The sequence below is a fragment of the Symsagittifera roscoffensis genome, chromosome 8 (assembly GCF_963678635.1).
Source record: "Symsagittifera roscoffensis chromosome 8, txSymRosc1.1, whole genome shotgun sequence".
Lineage (NCBI taxonomy): Eukaryota > Metazoa > Xenacoelomorpha > Acoela > Convolutidae > Symsagittifera > Symsagittifera roscoffensis.
In genome coordinates this window covers 26,263,206-26,287,231 of record NC_087069.1, presented here as the reverse complement: position 1 = coordinate 26,287,231, position 24,026 = coordinate 26,263,206, and the positions used below count along the sequence as shown (strand labels likewise).

Sequence of the window (24,026 nt, the reverse complement as noted above, 5' to 3'; positions counted from 1 at the left end):
TTATTTTCGAATCAGTGGCTTTTGTCCTATTTTTTTTTGGCTAGCTGCCGTTCTATTTTTTAATCGGAAGTGGTGTGAAGCTTGCTTCGCCTCTGTGAAAAAGTAATGTTTTAGGTTGAATTTTCAAAACCATCATACAAACCGAGTTTAACGATTTTTCTCTATCTCCTTTATATTCGTTTTTAAAGTTGAATGATGCCCTGCATTGAACTTTATAAACGGCCGTAACTAGTGTGTTTTTCAGTTTATTTGAAGTTAATCCGAGGTTGGACCAAGCTGGTTAGCTAGTTGAAGAAATACCCACGTGAAGTGCAAACAAACCTAACTGGACTGGGGTTATTGTTTTGAAGAAATTACTTTAATTCGGTTCAATTTCCTACATATCACAACAGTTAGCAAATTTAGTGGATTGTATCCGAATTAGTGGCCTTGCTCAACAAGTGACAGACCTAATCACACATCGATTTATCGTTCTATCCTGTGTAAAACATGGTAAGATTTTGATTAATGCGTACGTTGTTTAAACCAGAAGTCACCACTTAACCTTGAAATTCGATCTTACTACCATACTATCTAGTACGTTAACCTTTTCGGTGATTTTTACTAGATTAGTTCGATATCGTAGATAAACATGTTAGCAAATCAAGGTTGCACGATAATGAACGCTTGACGAATATTTGTTTGTCATTTTCAGTTTGTATATCTTTGATAAGCGAAGTTTGATTAAGTAGGCGATTGAATACAACCTTAACTTTGTAGTCTTTTTAAATCTAAAGTGAGATCCTTAATTTTTTATACTATTTCAACTAGTTCTTACATTGTTTGGTTAGAGCAGGCAACACGTTTTAAGTAGCGCCATTGTTTTGGACACGCGTAACCACTTCAACAGATTTTCACGCTGTTTTACATGATATTATAATTCCAGTGAGCGTTTTTAGTGACAAGCGTTGTGGTATTTGCTATCTCCAAACTCGGAAGAGGGAATTAAACTTTATAATCAACTTGAGGCCTTCTCGCTTGAATAAAATTTTTCGGTGAACGCGTAAGTTTTTTTTGCTCATTACTTATTTGATTGTAACTTCCGTGCTGTAAAAGTTTGCATTTGCATAATTTTTCTTGCTCGTTTGCTCTTTCACTATTTAATATAAATTTTTCATGCCATTTACTTCATGTTTTTCGAGATTTTTTGATCAGCAGTGTTTTTTGTTTGTGCTGGTATAGATTTTTTACGATAATTTTATTAAAATTGTTTCCATTTTTACCAATATTTGTTAGCTTCCAAAACTGAAAGTTAGCTTGCACGATTATACGAACGTGAACATGTTGCAGGCTGCCTCAACTAGCCCTTCATCATCGAACGAGATGAGGTCAACCAATGTCACATACCAGCCATCCAGGGTCTCCAGAGAACAGAGGGGTCAGATTATGGGACCAGGAGAAAGAAATGGATTTCATGGTTGCACTATCTGGTTCACAGGTGATCAAATTTCGTTGGAATTTTTGTCATATTTGATCAAAAAAGTAAGAAAAACTTCACTTTCTTTTTGGACTTTTATTATGGAATTGGATGAAAATTTTATGGATAAGCATTCACCGCTCTTAATTCTGGAAGATGTTTCTTTCTTGTGGAAGGTTTGAAGTGATGTTTAAGAGTCGATGAACGTAGTTCAGACTCGTACATAGGTAGCGATGATTTTTTTTCAAGAATTTACTTTTTCGCGGCTTGGACTTTTCATGTCTTTTAAAAATTAGTTCATTTCCTTTGTTAAGAGGAAGGCAAACTCCACTATCGAACAGCGAAAATTGTGATGAAATTCTAGTTTTGAAAAAGGAACTTAATTATCAGATTTCTTGGCAAAATAAAAATTTTATCTATTGATCCAGTTTTTTCAAATTGCGTTAATTTTTATCGAAAAATTACCAACTATAAATTGTTCCAGAAATTCCTTCAAAGAGCTCTAAGGGCATCTATTTTTTTGTCATTGTAACTCGAATTTTAAGATTTTTTCAAAAAACATGTAAGAATTATTGTTTGCTTATTTTTTTTTCCAGAATTGAAGGGTTTTGCTTCATTATACCAGTTTCAATAATTGTTCTTGCAAGTTTTCTTGCAAGTAAGAACAAGTGTTCTTTCAATTGTTTCTAGCTGTTTTCCTGAAATCGATCCAGTTTTTTTTAATTAATTGTTGTCAATCTTCAGGTCTATCCGGAGCTGGTAAATCAACTCTGGCGTTCAACCTGGAAGACTACCTCTGCAGCAAGAGTGTGCCCGCCTACACCCTCGATGGAGACAACATCAGACACGGGCTGAACAAAAACCTAGGTATGAGTTTATGTTAAATCTGTGTGCACAAAGTTTGCTTGCTTTTGGATAATTGTCAATATCAGGCACGGATTAGTGTTTCCCTTTGGTACCATTTTGATTAACTTTAAAGTCAACCAGCCCGGAGGCCTAACTCGGAGTATAAATATATAAGGTTGAGTCTAAGCTGATTCAATTTATAGTACAAGTAGGCTAAAAACCTGTGTACCATGGCGGAGAAGTCGCATGTGAAAGGCTGGGTCGTTCCGAAGGGATGAGGGTAAACTTTGTATTTGTACATCTGCTTTCTACTGTAATAATAAACTTTGCGATAAGAAATAGTGTTTTAATTATTGTTATTCTTTTAGGCTTCAGCGAGACAGACAGAGAGGAGAACATCAGGAGAATAGGGGAGGTGGCCAAATTGTTCGCAGATGGAGGCATAGTGGCACTCACTGCTTTCATCTCACCATTCAGAAAGGTACTCATTCCTTTTTAAGAGTCAATGAATATAGTGAAGATTCTCATATGGTCCTGGTGATTTTTTCACGAAAAACTTTCAAAATGTATTCGCGCTTTAATTTTTTTTTGCTGTTCAACTTTTGAATTCAGATTGTTTCCTTTGTTAAAGGAGAAAAACTTTTCTATCGTGCAGCAAAATGGCGGTAAAGGTCACGAAAAACGTAATCGACTTCTAGTTTCGAAAGTGGAAATAATTTCAAAGAACTTTAAGGCCATTTGTTTTTTCTTACAAGATTTTTTTCTTCGAAGGATTTTTTGTTTTTACTTTTAACCATAGTCTTTACAGTAGCGTAAGCTTAGCGTGTTATTAAGATTAGCGCAAATATTGGTGCCATTTTCGGGCACCTTTTCAGCTTTTTGATAGCATGTGCTTCGACATTCGAATAGTAATAGGCTAGCACAGTTGATGCATTTTTAATTCATTAAATAAACCGAAAAAAAGCGATTTGTTTTAAGCAACATATCAATAATAAAAATTCGATTTCACAAATTTTCTAACTTAATATATCTAGCAATTTTTCTAAATGCATAATTTATAAAGAATGTGGCTCTATGCTTTGCGATTTGTTACATTCAAAGTGGATGCCTTTAGTTTGCTCAAATTATTACTTGCAAAATTGTGTCTATTTGCAATTTGTGCCACTTTTTCTGAATCGCATTGGCAATTTATTAGCATATGTAGCTGCTTTATTGTTCCGATTTTCTAAGAAAGTGCGGAATATCTATGCTTGGTGTATATTTTATTCAAGCAGTTTTTGACATGTTAACAAAGCGTTTTTGACGGAATTTTTGTACCATCTGAGAGATATTGTTATCTTAAACTCAAGTTAAAAAAGATATTGCACCCTGAGTCATTTTTCGTAAAGTTACGGGCGTTTGAGGCCAGCAATTTAATCCTATTATCACAATAGGAGACGCTAAACACACCCTCATTATTTTACCGTGTAGTATTTTACGTAAAATGAAGAAAAAATGGAAAACACTTTTTAATTTTTCTTAAAAAAATTGTGTCAATTATTCAAGGAAAAAAATTTCAATTGGCCTTAAGTGCAGTCGGAAACTACAGGGCTTTGTGCTGATATACGAGCAGTCTTGTTCGATTTAACTTTGAAATACATGACAACCACATGAAGTTCTTTGTTTGAATGATTTGTTTGATGTGTCGGTGCGAACGAGAAGAATTGAAGAGGCAAAAACCATATATTTTCGACACATGCCACCAAAAAGCTGAACGCAAGTGTTAGTATTTGAATAACATCAAACAGAGAATTAGTTGTGAGAATTAGATATTTTTTGGCACCTTTAAGTCCGGGCTCTGTTCCTCTCTATATTACTCATTTTACTTCATTCATAGTATAATTTCTTTGGTTAAAAGTCTTTTCAATAATTCGAATTTGGTTAAAAGTCTTTTCAATAATTCGAATCCCTAAAAAAACACTAATTGATTGTTCATTTTGGCGCTGTGTGTGGCATTCATTTGAAGAAAAAACAAGAATGCTCGTATCAGGGCGAAGCCCTGAATGTTCCGACTGCCTTTTAAGGTTTATGGAGCAGTAATAACATTAAAAAATTCAATGAAATAAAACAAAATGAAACAAAAAAAATTTCTAAAATTTGAATTTTTTTTAAATGAAAAGCATCCCCCCACACGCCATATAAAATACAAAGGCATAGATTTTACTCCTTGTAACAAACCAATTATGGCAAATAAGCTTCTTTTAACCAATTTGGAACGATTTCTAAGACGGATTAACTCTCCGCTCACGCGTTAATAGCGCGAAATATATCGCGCGTTAAATGTCCCAAATTGGCCAAAATGGCAATCTTTAAACCCCGGTAACTTTACGAAAAATGATCACAGGTGAAATATCTTTTCAAATTTGAGCTCAGGACAACAATACCTTTCGAATGATATAAAAAAATTCCGTCAAAAATGGCTAGTTAAAAGAAGTTTGTCTGAAGAAAAAAAACCCACCCCGAGCACAAATATTCCGTTACTTTCGTATCGAAAGTCGGAACAAAAACAGATATTTCAATGTTTTCAAAAAATACTTTTTTAAATTTTCACATTGGAACTCGCCGCCTGTTCCTAATAATTATTCTGATATATTCTCATGTTTCAACAAAACAACAATTCCAGGTTGATCAAGTTGTTAAGTATTTATATTCCAATACCAATAAATCTAATAAATTAAGCACTATTAGTTTTTGTTCCGACTTTCGTAACGAATATAACGGAATGTGCTCGGGGTGGTTTTTTTTTCAGACAAATTTCGACTTTTTAACTAGCCATTTTTGAGGGAATTTTAAAATATCATTCAAAAGGTATCGTTTTTTTATCCTAAATTCAATAAGATATTACATTTGTGATCATTTTTTGTAACGTTATGGGGTTTAAAGGTTGCCAATTTGGGACAATTAACTCGCGGTATTTTCGCGCTATTAACGCGTAAGCGGAGGTTTAATCCGTCATAGAAATCGTTCCAAATTGGTTGAAGGAAGCTTATGCCATAATTGATTTGTTACTAAATCTATCACTCTGTACTTTGAATGACGTGTGGAAGGATGATTTTCACAAAAATTCTCATATTTAAAAAAATATATCATTTCACTTTATTACATTAAATTTTTCATGTTATTACTGCTCCATCGATACGAGCAGTCTTGTTCGTTACTAGTGCTTGTCTCTTGATTGCAGTAGCTCGCAGATCGAATCCTAGACCTAGCTGATTTTTTGCTAATTTGAGGCTTATTTCTGTTTTTTCTTATTGCATTTTCTAGAGCTGCTTTTTGTAGTGTTCTCGCTTGTGTTTGTGAAGCGAGCTTCGCCTATCTGTCCATATTTCCACCCCCAAATAAGAAAATTAGAAATGAATGACTAGATCTCTATATTATGATAACAGCGCCTAAAAAGTTTTCATCCTTGCGATTAGCAATGGTTTTGCGACCGAGTACCGTGTAATTTCTGTGGAAAATTAGTTTGTTAAATGCAGCTATTAAATTTTGCATTGAAGCAAATAAAATATGGCGCTATTACGGGTGGATTTAATTGTCTGACTCATCAGATAATGAACGCGCCTACAGTATTTACACATTCGATGTCTACGTTTACTGAATGCATCTTATCTAATGATGTAATACATAATCCGAAAGCTTTGATTACTTGTCGCGATAACTGAGTTTTAAACTTGAATAGCTTCGATAAGGATGTTTTAATCCATGCACGTCAAAGAAATAAATTGAACCAAATACCTACTACGTTTTGTCGCTTGTCCTTGTAGAATGTTTTGCTTCAATACAAAGCTATTTGAAATAGCATGCAGATGTTTAAATAGTAAGCAGTGAATTCATGCTCTGAAAAACATGATATATGACCTTATATTTTTGGAAATGGACTTGTAAAAATAAGTTCAATTAGACCTTTCTTGTCTTTTTTTGGGTAACGAATGAAGGTGAATTCGTGTGAAAGAATCTGAAAAATAGTTTCTATGAACGCGACTTCAGTGGCGCTTGTGCAAAATAACGGGATATTGGTCTGTGCGGAATTCTTACATTGGTTTTACCTTCAAAACATAAATAATCAATCTAGACTAATATCTGCTAACTCTATTCAAATTGACAGTAGTTCGACCCTTTTGTTTTAGGACAGAGAACAGGCACGTGAGATCCACGAGAAGGCCAATCTGAAGTTCTTCGAGATCTTCGTCGATGCTCCTCTGGAAGTTTGTGAGACGAGGGACGTCAAGGGACTCTACAAGAAGGCCAGGGCCGGTCTAATCAAAGGTAGAGAAGAGCCTCAAAAAGAATCTTTTGTTAAACAGTATAACAAGATTGATTGGTAATACACCAGTAAACACCTTGGTAGTTTTTTCAGAATGAAATTGCCAATGTAAAATAATTGGCTGGCTGTGTTGATTTTTCCAGAAAGTTTAAACATCGAGTTTCGTAATAAATGCGCGAAGCTTTCTTTGCGGGCTATCGGATTTGTACTTAAAGAAACTTATGCGCAAAAACAATAGTGATTTGGTTTTTGGCCTAATTTTCAAGCTAAATAATGATGAGGATTTTGGAACCTGATCTAAACTACATTTTATGATTGGATAAATTAGATATTTTACCAATGTAAAGTATTTAATATTAACCAATCATGATCCATCTAACTAACAACCCACTTATTTGTAAGTGCTGAAGTTACTTGTAATTTCAGCACCAGAGAGATTTGAATTTAACTTAGAAATTAGTTGGACTCTCCCGAGCACTTCAGCAGCCGCAATAAACCAGTATACCCTAGATCTATTGAGCCTAGCAGAGACTAGTTAAACAACCTGAGACTAGATAGTATAAGAGTAAGATTAGGATCGGTATTAGACTAAGAAGTTGCACGAATCTATCCGGCCGAAAATAAGATAGCGTGACGAGCAGACGGTGTACCCTATCCGAAATTACTCTATGAGTTATACACTCCAGTCCTAACTCATCTGGTGCGACCATAAGTCTCGAACAAGACCTTACTAGATTAGAATTAACCAAAAATAGATTAGAAATTAGACAAAAACATTTACAAAATGTTATACGACAATAATTTAATTGAAATGTCTCTCCGACTCAATAGATCAGAGCCAATATTCCGAACCATAACAGAACTACCCGGAATTGGAAGAAGACCTCGAACCAAAGACGACATACGACAAAGTAGAAACTTGCCGTATAGTTATATGATAGTTCGGCAAAAGCCAGAACAAACTTTTATATTTCGAATACTACTTGCAATGAATTTAGATTTCCATTTGCAAACATAAAACCTTGAAGTTAATCTTCAAAATCATTTCAGGCGCTAAACAAAATTAATATTATACAATAACGATTGATAAAAAGATCTTAGATCGTTTTCCTAAAACTCTGCAGTAATATACAAAACATGTTTGAAAAATATTTATTGGAAAATATAAATAAAAATTAGTAGCATGACAATAAATGGTTAGTAATCATAAATCATCCTGTTGTTCCAGCTTCATCACCTAAAACATAACAGCAATCATCAACTCACTAACATCATAAAACACTAAATCTTTCCTTTACACAAATTTAAAACTTTATTAAAACTTAAAGTCACTTAATTTTAAAACCAGATCATCAAGGCTTATCCTTGGATCTTAAATCATTTTCTACTTAATTAAATTTCAAACTTGATCATCAAGGCTTATCCTTGGATCAAACAGAACAACTTTGTTCTCCCCCACCCACTTAATTAGTGTCTAACGACCTCAAACGTCGATTCACTATCCAACCCTCTCTAAAAACCCAGGACTAATAGAAATTTTTAAACAAAACTAATCATTCAAATTAGGATAAACAGTGAAGAACTTCGGTTATTCATCCTTCACTTGACCCCCCCTCTTACCAGACCCAGGATAAATTTTAGACTTAGTAAGTTTAAAATAGTATCTAACGAACTACTCGCGTTCTAATTATACCTGAACCTTGTGGATCGATTTACTATTCTCCAACCCTTGAACACAATCACTACCCCTAAGTAAGATTAAGTAAGTTAACACCTTAGCTTATACTAGTCACGAGAAAGTAAAAATCATTCTTCGGAATCGATATACTTTTCTCTCCAACCCTGAACAAATAGACCCAGGTTAAGCTAACCAAAAAATCGTAAGAACTAACAGTTTAAGTAATCAGAATTCACTTAACAACTTTTTGCATCCGTCATCCTAAACCTTATGTCATTTAAAAACCTAGGAAATAAACAAACAATCGTTTTACACAATTGTGAAATAGATAACAAAAAATACGACCTTGTAATCACACCTCATACACAAACAGTTGGATACATTCGCACAAAACGACAAACACTAAAGAGGAAAATAATAACTAAACAAAGACAAATAACACGAAAAAGATTTTCAAAAAATCGAAACGCATTTTCAGAATCAGAAACCAACAGTTTAGACGAACTTTACAAACTAAAAGAATCAATAGATAAAAATTGCCCACTTCACGATCAACTATATTTTTCTGACTCAGAAACAACTTCAAATTCATCACAAAGAGGAAAAAGAAGAATAAAAAAGCAGTACAAACACAAACCAGTACATTTATACAATTGGAATCAACCAATTCGACACATTAATAATTACATATTAACAGTCATCGAACGAAAAAATGAGCTCAACGCACACTCCAGGTGAAGAAACTCCAGATGATGATGAAATCTTTCCTTTTATAGTAGACGCAGATACTGATAGAGGACAACACATATTTTGTCAAAATTTACTCGTAAATTTATTTGAACCCGGAATTAGTCCATGTAAAACAGAGTTCCCAGATGTAAAAATCAAAAGACAAATCATAGACCACTACTTAAAAGATATATGCAACATAACACAACAGTATGGAATCTACTCCATAGAATTCACCTCACCAAACCATAATAATAGAAAATATACAATTCAAACAGACGACCTTGATTTAGAATTTTCAAAAGTTTTTTCAGAATATATAAAAAGCATCCAATACCATAACTCACAAAGAGCAAACTCCATTTTCACCAATGAAGTTTTCGCAATAATATATAGTTATATTTCGATATTAGAAAATGAACTCCCATTAACAAATGTCTCACCGACAGAAACATCTAAACATTTAAGAGTACGACATGAAATCACACTACTCTCTAGTTATTTAAACATCATAAAAGAAAATTTCACGAAAGACGACGTTTCACAACATACCAAACACGATTTACAAAAAATTTTGGCATGGTTCATAATAGATTATTTCACACACAATATTGATTTAATTGCACAAGCAAGAAAAAATTTTAGACCCCAAAATTCGAACGATGATACCGCTATCACAGAACAATCAGATTATGTTTGGGACCCCGAATGGTCTCATCCCGCATTTATAAGCTTTCCACAATCAATCTCAAGTCAAGCAATAGGTACAATATCTTACATAAGAGATTATGTAAGAGTAATACCATTAACAATTGATGCAACACCATTAAACTATAATACATTTTTACCCGATACACAAAATAATAGTTTAAACTCTACAGTCATACACAACGAAAACCTCAATGGAACTAGGAATCTTACTCAACAAGATATACAGACACCATCACACTTCATAAATGAAGAAATTGTACGCACAACAACTACACAACAAAGTATTTCACCAATACGCCCAAATTTAACAACACCAAGAAATACAAATCCTTCACAAACACAGGTAACCTTACAATCAACCGTTAAACCTTCGGTTGCCCCTAAATATTCACATATGGATTACCAAACATACAGACCCATGACAATACCATCAAAAACACGCAAAACATTCACTAGAAACAACTTTGCAGATCATAATTATAATTATACACATCCATCAAAAACATATAATCAACCACAAAGAAATTTTAACCAATATATAAGATCTCGAAATTGGGATAACCCAATGACCCAACCTAAACCAATAAATTTCCAAACAAATCCTCCACAGGATCACAGTGAAAATTACCCATTTTTTCAACAAAATAAAAATAAAAAACAGACATCTTATCAAATGGATTATTTATCCTCAGATGATGATTTCTTACAACCGGATATATTTACACAAAATACTCAAGAATATCGTAGACAAGGAATACAGAGAACACGTACAAATCATAGAAATTTTTCTCCACAACCAATAGATGCACAACATCAACAACCAATTCAACAACAAAATCCAATGACTACACACTCGTATCAAGCATCACAAATGCAAAATGAAATACCACTCCCATATTATCTCCAACAACATGAAATAACAAGAAACCAACTTTCGAATTTTTCTCAAATGCCAAATGCAGCAGAATCATTACAAATGACAATGAATCCATACCTTATGGGTGGATCATCAATAACATCAAACAAACCTTTAATGGTTTTCACAGGAACAGACCCTGAATACTCTGTAGAAGATTATTTAAATGCAGTAACAGCAAACCTGATTTTAAATATTGGACCTGAACCAATTAATACGCCACTACATCAAAACTGGATACATCGACGCACAGCGTTAATACAAACAACCTTAGATGGCGCAGCCCAAAAATGGTTTTCAGTACTACCTCTAGAAATAAAATCAAACTGGAAAAGGTTTACACAGGAATTTTCAAAAATGTTTGACTCCGAAAGAAACAAACAACAACAAAGAGTTTTATGTAATGAAATTCGCAGATTACCAAACGAAACCATCAAGCAAATAGCAGTACGAATCGAAACACTAGTTCGAAAAGCATATTCATTAAATACACATGACTATAAAAACACAAAGATGACAGAAATCTTAATGATGACCTTAACACCACAATTAAGGAAAATAGCAATAAAAAAGAGAGCATCTCATCCTTCTTCAATTCGAGAACCCGATTTAGATTTTCGAAAACTAGTAGACAAATTAGAACAAGCAGAAATCACGATGAAACTAGAAGAAACGGAAAATCTGAAACTACAATACGTTAACAGAATTGAAACGACTCCCACTAATATTAATAATATACAGGAATCAGAGACAGACCTCGTTGAAAAAATCACTGAAATACTCAATATTTATGAAAAGAACCCAAACTTCAAAGGCAAACCATCTTTCAAAAAATGGTGTAATTATTGCCGACGATACGGACATAGTATTTCCGAATGTAGACAAAAACAGCAAGACAATCAAAATAAACCTCAAAAATACAAAGAACCAAATAAATCATTCTATCAATACATGAAAAAAGATCAAAATCTACCGAACAAAACAGTCCACAGCAACAACAGTTCAGGAAAACCACTCCCGAACAATACAAATTATACAAGAAATCAATCACCATATAACTCAAGTTATAGAGGAAGATCACCAGAACGAAGAAACACGAATAATTCATCACAAAATCACTACAATAGACCAAATAGTCGAAATAACTACTCCAGATCAAATTCAAATACACAACGATTTGTTTCTAGATCTAATTCCCAATCAAGAAATAACTACTATCCAAACAACCCATCACGAAATTCATCATACAATAGGAATAGAAACTACTCCTATAATCGAAATAGAAGTTATTCAAACAACCGAAACCAGAATTACCCGAACAATCGATCAAGGAATAACTCATATAATAGATCGAACTATAACAGACCAAACAATAATTACCAAAACAGATCGCGAAATAATTCACAAAATCGACACTCAAGTTATAATAATCGTTATAGAAATTATTCCCAATCACCACACCGGAATAATAATAACTATAATAATTCTAATAATCGCCACAGAAGTAGTACACCTAAACATCAAAGACAAATCAATCAAGTACAATCTAACCCAGAAACAACATCAGACCCTCCAGGTATTGATGACACAGTAACTGATACGTTACAACTCAATCAAATAAACTGTACATCATCAGATTCAGAAAGTGATACTGAAAACACTCTTTCTATCAATATGATAAAAGTCGAAAATGACTATGAATCTGTCATATATGAACAACCCTTTCCATCACACATATATGAAAATCAATCAGAATTTCTTCAAAATTATTACACTACACCCATAAATTCCACACCAACGACGCAAGAAACAAATGAGATTAACACTACAAATCAAACCAATAAAAATACCAAAACAAAATGCTTGAATACAAACCACATTTATCAAAATATACAAAAAGAACAACCCAAAGAAAAAATTTGGACAATACCATTTCTCTTAGAAAGCCCAAGAAATAAAGAATTTCAACCACCAGACCTTGAAATAGATTTTTTAATTGATTCAGGAGCAGAATCAAACATAATAAACATCCCCACATGGAATGAAATAAAAACCTTACACCCAAAGCTAACACCTCTTGAAACCTCCAGCAAACTAGCAACAGCACAAGGATCAACATTGATAAACTACGGAAAAATCCAATTATTTCTCCTCCCCACCAGAACAATGGAACAAAGCAAAATTTTAAATAAGCCATTTAAACAAATATTCCATATCACTGACATTAAATATAATATCATTGGAATACCATTTATTTCGAAGTATATACCAACAATTAACATATTAAATAGTAAAATATTAATCAAAGATAAATATACAAAAACAAAAGAAACATCCTTAACATTTTTTCAGAGATTAAATAAACAACCACCATTCTTTTCAAAATTCTATCCGATATTTAACCAACAAAGAAAACACCTGAAACCACTATCAGGAAACATCTATAATTTTTCAATCAAACAAGTTCACCAATATGATAAAGAACAAAACAAACAAAAATTTTATATGTCAGATTTTGAATTCAAACCTATTCACAAATTCTTCAAAATCACAATCTCATCCATAAAATATTTGAAAAATTCGAATTCAGATATCATTTCCTTACATGTCTATAACAACACACCTTACCAAGTAACATTACCTTTAGGACTTTTAGGATATTGTGAAACCAACGCTACAATATCACCAGTACACGAAAAAGCCTATCGCGTAAATAATATACTCCAATTACTAGATATTTGCCAATCTACAATTCTTAATGAAGAATTATCTATAAATAATATAATAAGTAACGAAAAAAGAAATACGGATTATTTCACAAAAACTCCATATTTCAAACCTACATTCAACATAAGTAACTACACAGAGGACCAACAGAAATTTTTAACAATGTTTAATTTCCAACATTCACAAATAACACAAGACGAATTTGAAAAGTTAGCCAAACAGCTAATTAAATATTCATCAGTCTATGCAACATCAAAATTCGATGTTGGCAAAATCAGTTCATCACTACATCTCCCATTAAAACCAGACGCAGTTTTCAAAAAACAGAGAGCAAGTAAAGTACCAATTCACTTACATGATAAAGTGAACAGATTACTCGACATTTTAGAACAATACAATATTATATCACCAGTTAATAAAGAAGAACAACCAAAAGGCAACACATTTATCAATCCCGTTATCATTCTAGCTAAAGGAGAATCATTAAAAATCGTTCTCGACGCTAGATACCTCAATTCACTCATAGATGAATCAAAATGTAATTGGCCCATTGAACCAATACAAGTTATTTTAACAAAAATAAACGGCAAATACTTTACAACCGCCGATATGAATAGTGCATACAATCAAATGCCACTAGATGAACAATCACGACGTTTAACACAATTTGTTATCGGAAACCAACAATATGAATTCAACCGTTTATTCTATGGAATATCCATAGGACCAGCAGCATTTTCAGCTTTTATGAGCAAAATTTTTAGACCACTAATACTCAAGAAAAACGCAATCACCTATCTAGACGATGTTTTTATGCAATCACAAACAAAAGACGAAATGTTCAAAGTTTTAGAAAAATATCACCAAATACTTCAGAACGAAAATCTGAAGGCCGCCCCCGATAAATCACACTTCTTTTTGACAAGAGTTAAATTCTTAGGACATAACATAGAAAGAAAAACAATCACTCCATTGAAATCACGCATTGACGCTATTCAAAAACTTCAACCACCAACAAATAAAAAGAAAATCCAAGAATTCCTTGGAATGTTAAACTTTTTAAGTAAATATGTTTATAAAATGCAATTATATCTACGACCATTTTACAACATCCTTAGACAACAAAATAATTTTGAATGGAATACAGAACATCAAGCACGATTCGAAGAAATAAAGAAACTTTTAACTGAACAAATTTCAAACACAATTCCAGACCCTGATCAACCATTTTATGCAATGTGCGATGCTTCGAACTTTGGCATCGGCGCAGCACTATTACAATCACATAATGGTACAAATAAAATGAACCTCATATCAGCAAATTCTCGATTATTCACTCAAGCGAGAAGAATCACCTATCTAGACGATGTTTTTATGCAATCACAAACAAAAGACGAAATGTTCAAAGTTTTAGAAAAATATCACCAAATACTTCAGAACGAAAATCTGAAGGCGCAGCATCAACAAACAAAAAAAACACCTGAAACCACTATCAGGAAACATCTATAATTTTTCAATCAAACAAGTTCACCAATATGATAAAGAACAAAACAAACAAAAATTTTATATGTCAGATTTTGAATTCAAACCTATTCACAAATTCTTCAAAATCACAATCTCATCCATAAAATATTTGAAAAATTCGAATTCAGATATCATTTCCTTACATGTCTATAACAACACACCTTACCAAGTAACATTACCTTTAGGACTTTTAGGATATTGTGAAACCCTAATGAGACACAAACCCTTAGCATCTCATTAGAATGCAAATATGCAGTTAAAACTGATATTGAACAATCACAAATAAATAATTTACAACATTTCCCACTTTATTTAGATTGTCAAAATAATCATTATGAAGTTGACCTACTTGGAACATCAACTTTTAAACCAATTCCATATTCCCAATGGATAAAAAATAACACCCAACAAAAACGAACAAAACAACACCCGCCTAAGAAAGACCATTTTCCACTAATTGAAAAAGAAGATTTAACTGATAAAATAAATTTATCAGGACCACAAACAAATGATTCAAAATACACAATAAATCAAGTTTTTGACCTTCACGACCCACTTGATACAATACCCTTATCTAAATTAGAAATCGAAAACATTTTTCTCCCCCCAACAGAAATAATTACAATTTCAACACTGAAACAATATCAAAACCTTGACCCAGTAATTCGACAACTGAAATCATGGCACAAATATAAAACTAAACCTATTAAAGCAGATTCAACCATTCTAGGAAACAAAACACTCCTCCGATACTTTCGCAAATTTAACAACACAACAATTAACGAAAATACAGACCTTTTAGAGTATAACCTGAATGAATCTACAGTTCCATGTCTCCCTTTAAGTATGATTCTTATAGCTTTTAATATTTCACATACACAAAATATTAAAGGACACTCTGGATCAGAAAAAACATATTCAAATTTTATACAAAATTTTTACTTCCCAAATGCACCAATCTGAATAAAAGTACTATGCAATGATTGTATAGTATGTCAGCTAAATAAACCTTACCCAAATCAAAAACAAATAGCACAAAAACAAGATTTTAAAGGACAAAGTTTGTACTTTAATCACCGTATCTCATTTGATACTAAAGGCCCAATTTCACCCTCATCAGAAGGAAACTCCTACATTATGGTAATTGTTGACGCATTCACACACTATGTAGCACTTAACCCAGTACCACATTGTAATGCTTATTACGCATATACAACACTTTATGAACACTGGATAGCAAAATTTGGACTACCAGAAATTTTAGTCACAGACAATGGTACAGAATTCATAAATAATGAAATAATAACACTATGTCATTTATACAACATTAAACACAAACCACGTACATCTCATGCACCTTGGACAAACGGCTTAGTCGAAGGTATGAACCGTTCATTACAAGAATATCTTAGATGTATCATCAACGGAAATGATACAAAATATACCGAATGGTCAGCAGATGTAAAATTATTTCCCTTAGCATATAACTCACAAATTACGACAACACTAGGAATGTCACCGTACGAAATGGTTTTTAACCAAAAGCCACGCAAACCAATAATGTTTACAGCAAATTCCCATAAAAACGCACAAGGTTATTGTAAACCAAATAAAGATTCAATTTGTTATAACCTACCTTTACATACACACGATGAAGATCATTTTCATCACCCACAAATTCTTAAATTAGCCTCCGGTACACACACCGAATGGATTTTAAATAGAGATAAGAAACACAATGAAATTTACCAAAAAATAACGAAAAAGTTATTACAAAGACAAAACATACATGAACAAATCAATTCACGTTTTACACCAGCTTCCGATTTAACAATTGGAACATTTGTTCTCATACTTAATTTTAATACTCAAAAAGGAATTTCTAAAAAATTACAACCCCTCCGAAAAGGACCCTACCAAATAATTGCAAGACCCACTGATGTCACATATAAAATTACCGACTCGAATAAAAAAGAAATCGTTCAGCACCGAAACAACCTATTACCTTACTACCCAAAAGAATACGCACTCCGCGAATTAACCCAATTATATTCCTTCACAGGATTAAAAATAGTTCAAAACGAACCACATCTGAAAAATACAGAACAAAATGATAACCCCACCGAAAATCAAAACACAAAACCAACCGCTACCAAAAACACTACAAAAAATCTAGACCATAAAGAATCCCAAAAGCAAAGAAAAAATAGAAAAATGACAGAACAAATAATACCCCAAGAAGAAATAGACAAATCTGAACATAGAAAAACAACAAGACTCCGAAATCAGCCACGTAAAAACTACAAAATGTTCATCCCCCAATCTAAAATATTAAAGAAAGTAGAATTTAAAAAGTAATTTTAAGATTTTATACTTCACAATCTTGAAACCTCCGTAACATTTTTCATTTCAATTTTTCAAAATAACATGCTCACAAGTACGCAATAATTCTAGTTCAAAATAGACCAATAGGATTCATCCAATCCGCCACTTTCTCTAGCTCAAACTAAGATCAATTAGACGAATCATATAGAACTCCAGGCACATCTATAACTATAACTTTACGACCTCCAGGTCAAAAATAAGCAAACCACTCCAACTTGACAACTAAAATAAATATCACCATAATACCGTACCCCTCCCTTATCTAATAACCCAAAGATCAACAATATTTCCCCAACTCAGACCACGAATACCCCCAAAACAAATTTGATAACTTAGCCTAAAGTAACAAAATGAAGATTTTAATTAGCCTAAAGTATAAAAATCTCACCATACCCCGGATCATTTGACAAACAAAAATAAAGAAAAAGACGACCTCCCAGTCACCATGAAAATTGCCCCCAACAATTTTTTACAAAACTCAACCCACTTGTCAAAAAACTAATAAATAATTCGACCACACTAGAAAATCGCCTCAAACAACAAAAAATATTCGACCAAGAGATCATTTCTTAAATGCTCTTCTCTCAAACAGTTGCTCATATACTTATAAATTTTAAACATTTTTTTTCCATACTTGAAGCCTTTATAATATTTCTTTTTGATATACTTGAATCTTTTCTAATAACCCTAATCATTTTTTGTAACATTTTTTTAATTTTCTACACCATACTCGAACTATTCCTCCAACTTTCCAAAACCCTTGAATATATCCACAGGTACGATTTTAACAACTTGTCTAAATGATACGAACAATTTTCAGTAGAACTGATATTTTTTTATTGTTCGTAATTTTCATAACATTTTTATCATCCCTCATTTTGACCATCTGTAAATGTATAAAGAAAGCAATCCTCACATTTGCCCTAGCAACAGTCCTTCTAATTCTTTTTTTGGAAGAATATTATAATAAACACAAAATTTCTCACTAAAGTAATAATTCAAAAAACCATCAAAAATTGCTACCCAACAGTCACAGAATCAGTCTTCACCGACATCATCCCAAGATAACCAAACACCACCTTCAACTACTCAAAACCCTCAAACATCTACACGAATTTCTTTTCAAGACAATCCATACACTTTTGAAGAACGACATGCTCGTTTATCAGAACCACTAGAACCAGTTCAACGACAAGCACCTTTAAGCGAACCAACATATAACCTATATCCAACACTACCACAAGAACTAAGTAGAATAAAAAATTCTAGTCAAAACCAAAATACAGTCGAAATAAATAGACAAATTATACATCCTCGACGAAACAGAAATTTTCAAACTCCCCGAGTTCGTTTTGATATACCTCAATCCCCATCACAAAACACTCCAGAAAACCCCATTGGTATATTACCAGAAACCCCTACGCTTCTTTCACAACGTAGCACCTCAAGCCTACCATCAGATTACTTAGGTTCAACACCAACATCTGAACAAATACGTGAAAATCCCTTTAACCCCCCAAACCAAACATCACGATTCCCATATTGGACTACACATTCATTTACACAAGGTGAACCAAATTTAGTCAATGACCCCATAGATATTTCTACGGATACAACAACATCCTCATCACTTCCAGAAACATTATCACTACCATCAACACCATCAATAAGCCAGTTTTCACCACCACCCTTTAACTTAAATTTTCCAAATAATCTCGACGCCAGATATCGAGAACAATCATCAATAAATATTCCTTTAAGATTAGATTGGAATACATTCACAGCACCTCCACCATTATTTGGACAACATCAAGAAAGTAACCGCCTTCATAACTGGGCACTTAATAGATTACAATATCGCCAAGATATTCACAACGATATCCGTGATCACAATATTCAAATACTCCAACAAAACAGTTTACAATTAAAGTTTGAAATCACAGTTAAGTTAAATAACATTACCCAACATCCCTACCCATTAAATCCACCTAACATAACAGCTCAATCACTACCACCACCGTTTATAACTACTGAGGTAATATATAAATACGACAGATATACCAAAAACACAATTGGTTACATTACATTTTATAACCCATACTCAGGATTATCATACACATGTATATTCTAAAACTATTAATTTTTCTCCAACTCCTTTTTCTAGTAATCTCAAATCAAAACATAAACCCTTCCCCTCGTACAGGACCACAAGATTTATTAGTAACACATTACGATTGTGAAGAAAATGAACAAAAAACACTACATAAATATGCAATAAATCAAGTATCACAATGTGAAACAGAACCACAAGCTATAGAAACCACAGATATAATAGCAACACTCTATTCAAAAGCCCGAGCAACAACAGTTACAGGTTATAAATTCACAGCGACATTTTCCGAAAAGAAAGTACATTGTTCACAAGTCTCCAACGGCAACAAAAACCGACTTGACCATGAATCATTCTATCAAAGTAATATAGAACGTCTTTTACATCTCAATCCCGACGATTGTAAAAATGAATTACTTAGACTAAACATCACACAAAATAAAAACTCCCAAAGAAAATTAGTTAATTTTCAAGTTTTTTCAGACTCTGTACATCAATCACAACTTGAAAGACACCAAGGACATATAAAACTAGACGAAAAATACCCGTATAACGGCGCACACGGACGATTAACCTATGACCTACATGATAAACATTGGATACCACACATTGGTATAAATAACCCATCAAACTGCAAAGCAGACACAAAAAATAAAGGATACCAAGAAATAATGTTTTTCGATTGGAAAATACAACTCGAAAAAATACAACTAACACGAGATTTATCAGATAATACAATGATCTATCAAGGAATCCGATTACCTTGTAAAAATGATCAAGGATATTGCGACCCTACAACAAGAACACAAGCAACAATTGTTTGGTTCCCCGAAGATACATGTACAACATTTCAAGTAGCAAAAATACACGCTCGTATGATAAAATTTCACGAAAAATATTTTATACAATCAATTCCATATGAACAAGTCCATCCATCACGAAAACTAAGTTCTAATTTTAGAAACATAGACAATATAGAAAACAAATTGACACGTTTCCAAATATATCAAGAAACAGAACTTGCATGTAAATACAGGAATCCACTTCACAGAACACAATACTCTGAAATATTAGTTGAATACGAAAAAGGATTCGACATGACCACTGGAAAAGTAAAAATCGACCCATATGCCACAGGTCATCCTCTAAACGAAGGAACATCCTATATACCAGTTAATTTTGAAAAAAGCAACGGACAACCTGGTGGACATCTAAAACCTTATGACACCAGAAGCACACGCTTACAAGAATTATCACTAATGAATACTACATATTTCGGTAATATCCACTATGATATTCATTTAGATATGAAACTAGATTATACAATTAGCCGAATTTTTCAAGAAATGTCACTCTCCGAATTAGAAACACTACACCAACTATGCGAATTAGAACGAACACAAATATTACAATCACTTGCACTAGCAGTATTAAAAATACCCTATGCAGGATACTTATTATCAGGAAATAGATCAAATTTTTTAGACTACGAAGGAAACATCTTATGGTTTTATACTTGTACCAAAAAAGTATCACCACTATACGTTTTTGAAGATAAACGATGTTATAAAAGAATCCCTATCTTTTATAAGAATAAAGTACATTTCGTGGATACACTTTCACGAAGAACCTATTTCTGGGATACCGCAGTCCCATGTGGATCAGAAAATAGCCACAATGTAGTACAACTAAACCCTGATGAAAATAAATATTATCTTCTCACTCCATATCCCACATTAATGCAATCACTCAAAAAATTTTCACCAGAAAGCATTCGCGCTATCGCTCGAAACCCAAATATAGACTTACAATCAATAGGAATCTATTCAAAATCAGATATTCAACATCACATAAGAACACAACAATTCCAAGAATTATTAACACAAATGGACACTATACAAAGACAATCAATTGACCAAAATCTACGCAAACTTGCAGAAACCGCAGGTTTTGCCGATATCTACACACAAGACTATAGCGGATATTTTAAAGACATTAAAGATTATATATATCTAAACGGCGAAAAATACCGTCCCCAAGATATATCACCAATCAACATTTTTAGCTTTGTTACACTCAAGAATGAAATCCTTGATTTTCTAGGATGGCCCTACTACATCTTAGAAAAATTGACTATTTTATACGCAATGTTTAACTTTATTGGATTTCTTTTCTCACTCTTAAAAGGAATCTACAATACATGTGCTATACACACACAAGTAAACAGACAAGCAAGCGTAGCACGCATACTCTTTGCAGGATTTTTTGGAATTTTTTCCACATCTATAAACAAAATTCTTTTAGACGCACAAATAAAAGAATATAACACAAAAATAACAACACGACAAAATACATACGACGAAGAACATAACAATGTAGACATAACGCCAACGGCACCACAATTACCACCCCTACCAAATAACCATCCACTATCCCTAGTCCCACGAAATTTTCGAAATTTAGCCATCACACATAATCCAAATTTTCGACTCACCACATCACAAAGTCCCATCCAACATATAATGACACACCAGTCACAAGATGATAATACTTATGAACAAATTATTGAACAACCCCATACCACCGCTTTTCAGTCTCAAAATAATCATTTTTTTAGCCCACGATGAGCCGCCAACTTGGATCACTACACCGATCAAATTCCCACCCAACCAATCTTACCTCTCCAATCCCAATAATACCACTTTTTGCTTTTCCGCCACCCGATTTTCCATCTAGTAATGTAACATCAGGCATGAATTCCGACACTAACTCACATATTTCAGTTTTATACTCCATCTCACAGCTAAATAACCCGAATATTGAAACCCCCGATGAATTTGCCGACTCAGAACCATCCCCATCCAATAATTTTCATAACCCTTCTAATTTTTCTCAACCTCCTTTTCAACCCATATTGTCAAATAACCCTGACCCAATCACCCCCACACCCTCTTATGCTTCCCAAGTTACCCCAACCTATTCCTCATACCATTCTGACCGATCATCTCATTCTCCAGACACCCCCCGAATCTCCCCAGAGCTAGATAATTTTATTACTCTCCAACAACAACCCTACCACCTTAACACCCCGACCATAAACCAAATCTCCTCCACTACAAATTCATCAAATCCCCCTACACCCTCTTCAAATTATACTGAATCATTAACACCATCATCCACATCCACTATATCTTCACTAAACACTAACAGAGCTTACCGCACTTTTAAAAGAAAATTCCCCAACCATCCTTTCCCAGCAAAACCAGGAACAGCCCGTGAATACATCAACCACCCCCAGCATACTAACACTAAAGAATTTTTAGCTATCACTTTACCCTCGTTTCCACAATACACCTTAAACACCCCTCACGACGCTAACGAAACACGCAACTTTGTAGATGAATACGTTTTAATGCCCACTCTCTCTTGGACCTCATACTATCATTTCACTAACCCTCTTTGCTTACCTTTATCCACCACTTCCATCGACATAGAACGAAACAAAGACATGCTATATCGACTAACTACACCACTAACCGCTAGACAGTTTACTTACGTTGGATATAAAAAATCACTAAAAATACACACTGCACCTAGAGCTAATGAATATACACTAGAATACTACGATCACAACATCATCAGAGCTAACCAAGATCAATTCTTAGACGACGATCGCTTCGCTAATCCACAAATCACAGAGAAATTTTTCATCAAGACACCATATGTATTTACACTAAACATCTTCGACCGAAAGTTTGATCACATTATTTCAGAAGCACTAACAAACACACAAGCATACGAAAGTTTTAAAGAACGCTTCCAAATCTTTTCACTAACCTTTCATTTCTTTGCACCACACGAAAGAGATTTGCACTGCTCACATGATATTATGTTGCGCACTAAACAAACACATACATACAGTTACTATCGTTTCATCCAAAATCACTTTGACCTCCACACACCCTCTAGACAACCACACCATCGTTTTCAATTCATCAATTCAAAATACACTTCACCGTATTTCCTAAATTTCACATATTGTATTAAAGACACTAACCTCCATGGTATTCTTCGTAATTATGACCCCATAACCCAAATGTACATTTTCTGCCCCATCACCAAGACCTTCAACGCCGAAGAATCCCGACCCTTCCTTATCCCGCACGAGTTTGTACAGCCTATAGAAATCCCAATTTTAGAATTCATCCACAACACTAAATTTAACCACAAATTATATAACTTAATCCAAAACACACCTTATGAGTTTGCAGTAGGCACTGAAGAACTAACCACTATTAAGGCACTTCAATTGCTTTGGCCACTGCTTCAGACTAAAAATATCATCCGCATTCTAGCTAAACTACTAACAACTTCAGAACTAATTCACGACATCTTCCCCCACGGTTTTTTCCCCGACGACTAACAGGTAAGTATGAATTAAGTGAATATTACTAACTAATTAAAATAATAAAAAACTCACCATACTTTATCCATGTTTTCTTTAGATTTTTAGCCTTCATCCGATAATCACCTACAAAAACCACAAAAGACAAATAAAAATCGCAAATTTCATCAAACAGATTTCAGAAATTCTATTAATCTCTTACACTTATAAATTAATAAATTTAATACCAATGCAGT

At 33.5% G+C, this 24,026-nt stretch overlaps 1 protein-coding gene across 3 annotated transcripts in view; it reads left to right on the top strand.

The window, feature by feature from the left end:
- The first annotated feature begins 248 nt into the window (after positions 1 to 248).
- LOC134853717 (bifunctional 3'-phosphoadenosine 5'-phosphosulfate synthase-like) overlaps positions 249 to 24,026 on the top strand; it is a 41,592-nt gene continuing 17,814 nt past the window's right edge. For 2 of the 3 annotated variants that reach the window (XM_063869718.1, XM_063869717.1), the window contains exons 1-5: positions 249 to 492; positions 1,330 to 1,477; positions 2,201 to 2,323; positions 2,671 to 2,783; positions 6,469 to 6,607. In XM_063869718.1, the coding sequence (XP_063725788.1) occupies positions 490 to 492; positions 1,330 to 1,477; positions 2,201 to 2,323; positions 2,671 to 2,783; positions 6,469 to 6,607 (526 nt within the window). In that variant the 5' untranslated portion in view covers positions 249 to 489. Of the gene's footprint in view, positions 493 to 715; positions 1,043 to 1,329; positions 1,478 to 2,200; positions 2,324 to 2,670; positions 2,784 to 6,468; positions 6,608 to 24,026 lie in introns of those variants that run through there. The other variant, XM_063869719.1, reaches the window with a different exon arrangement.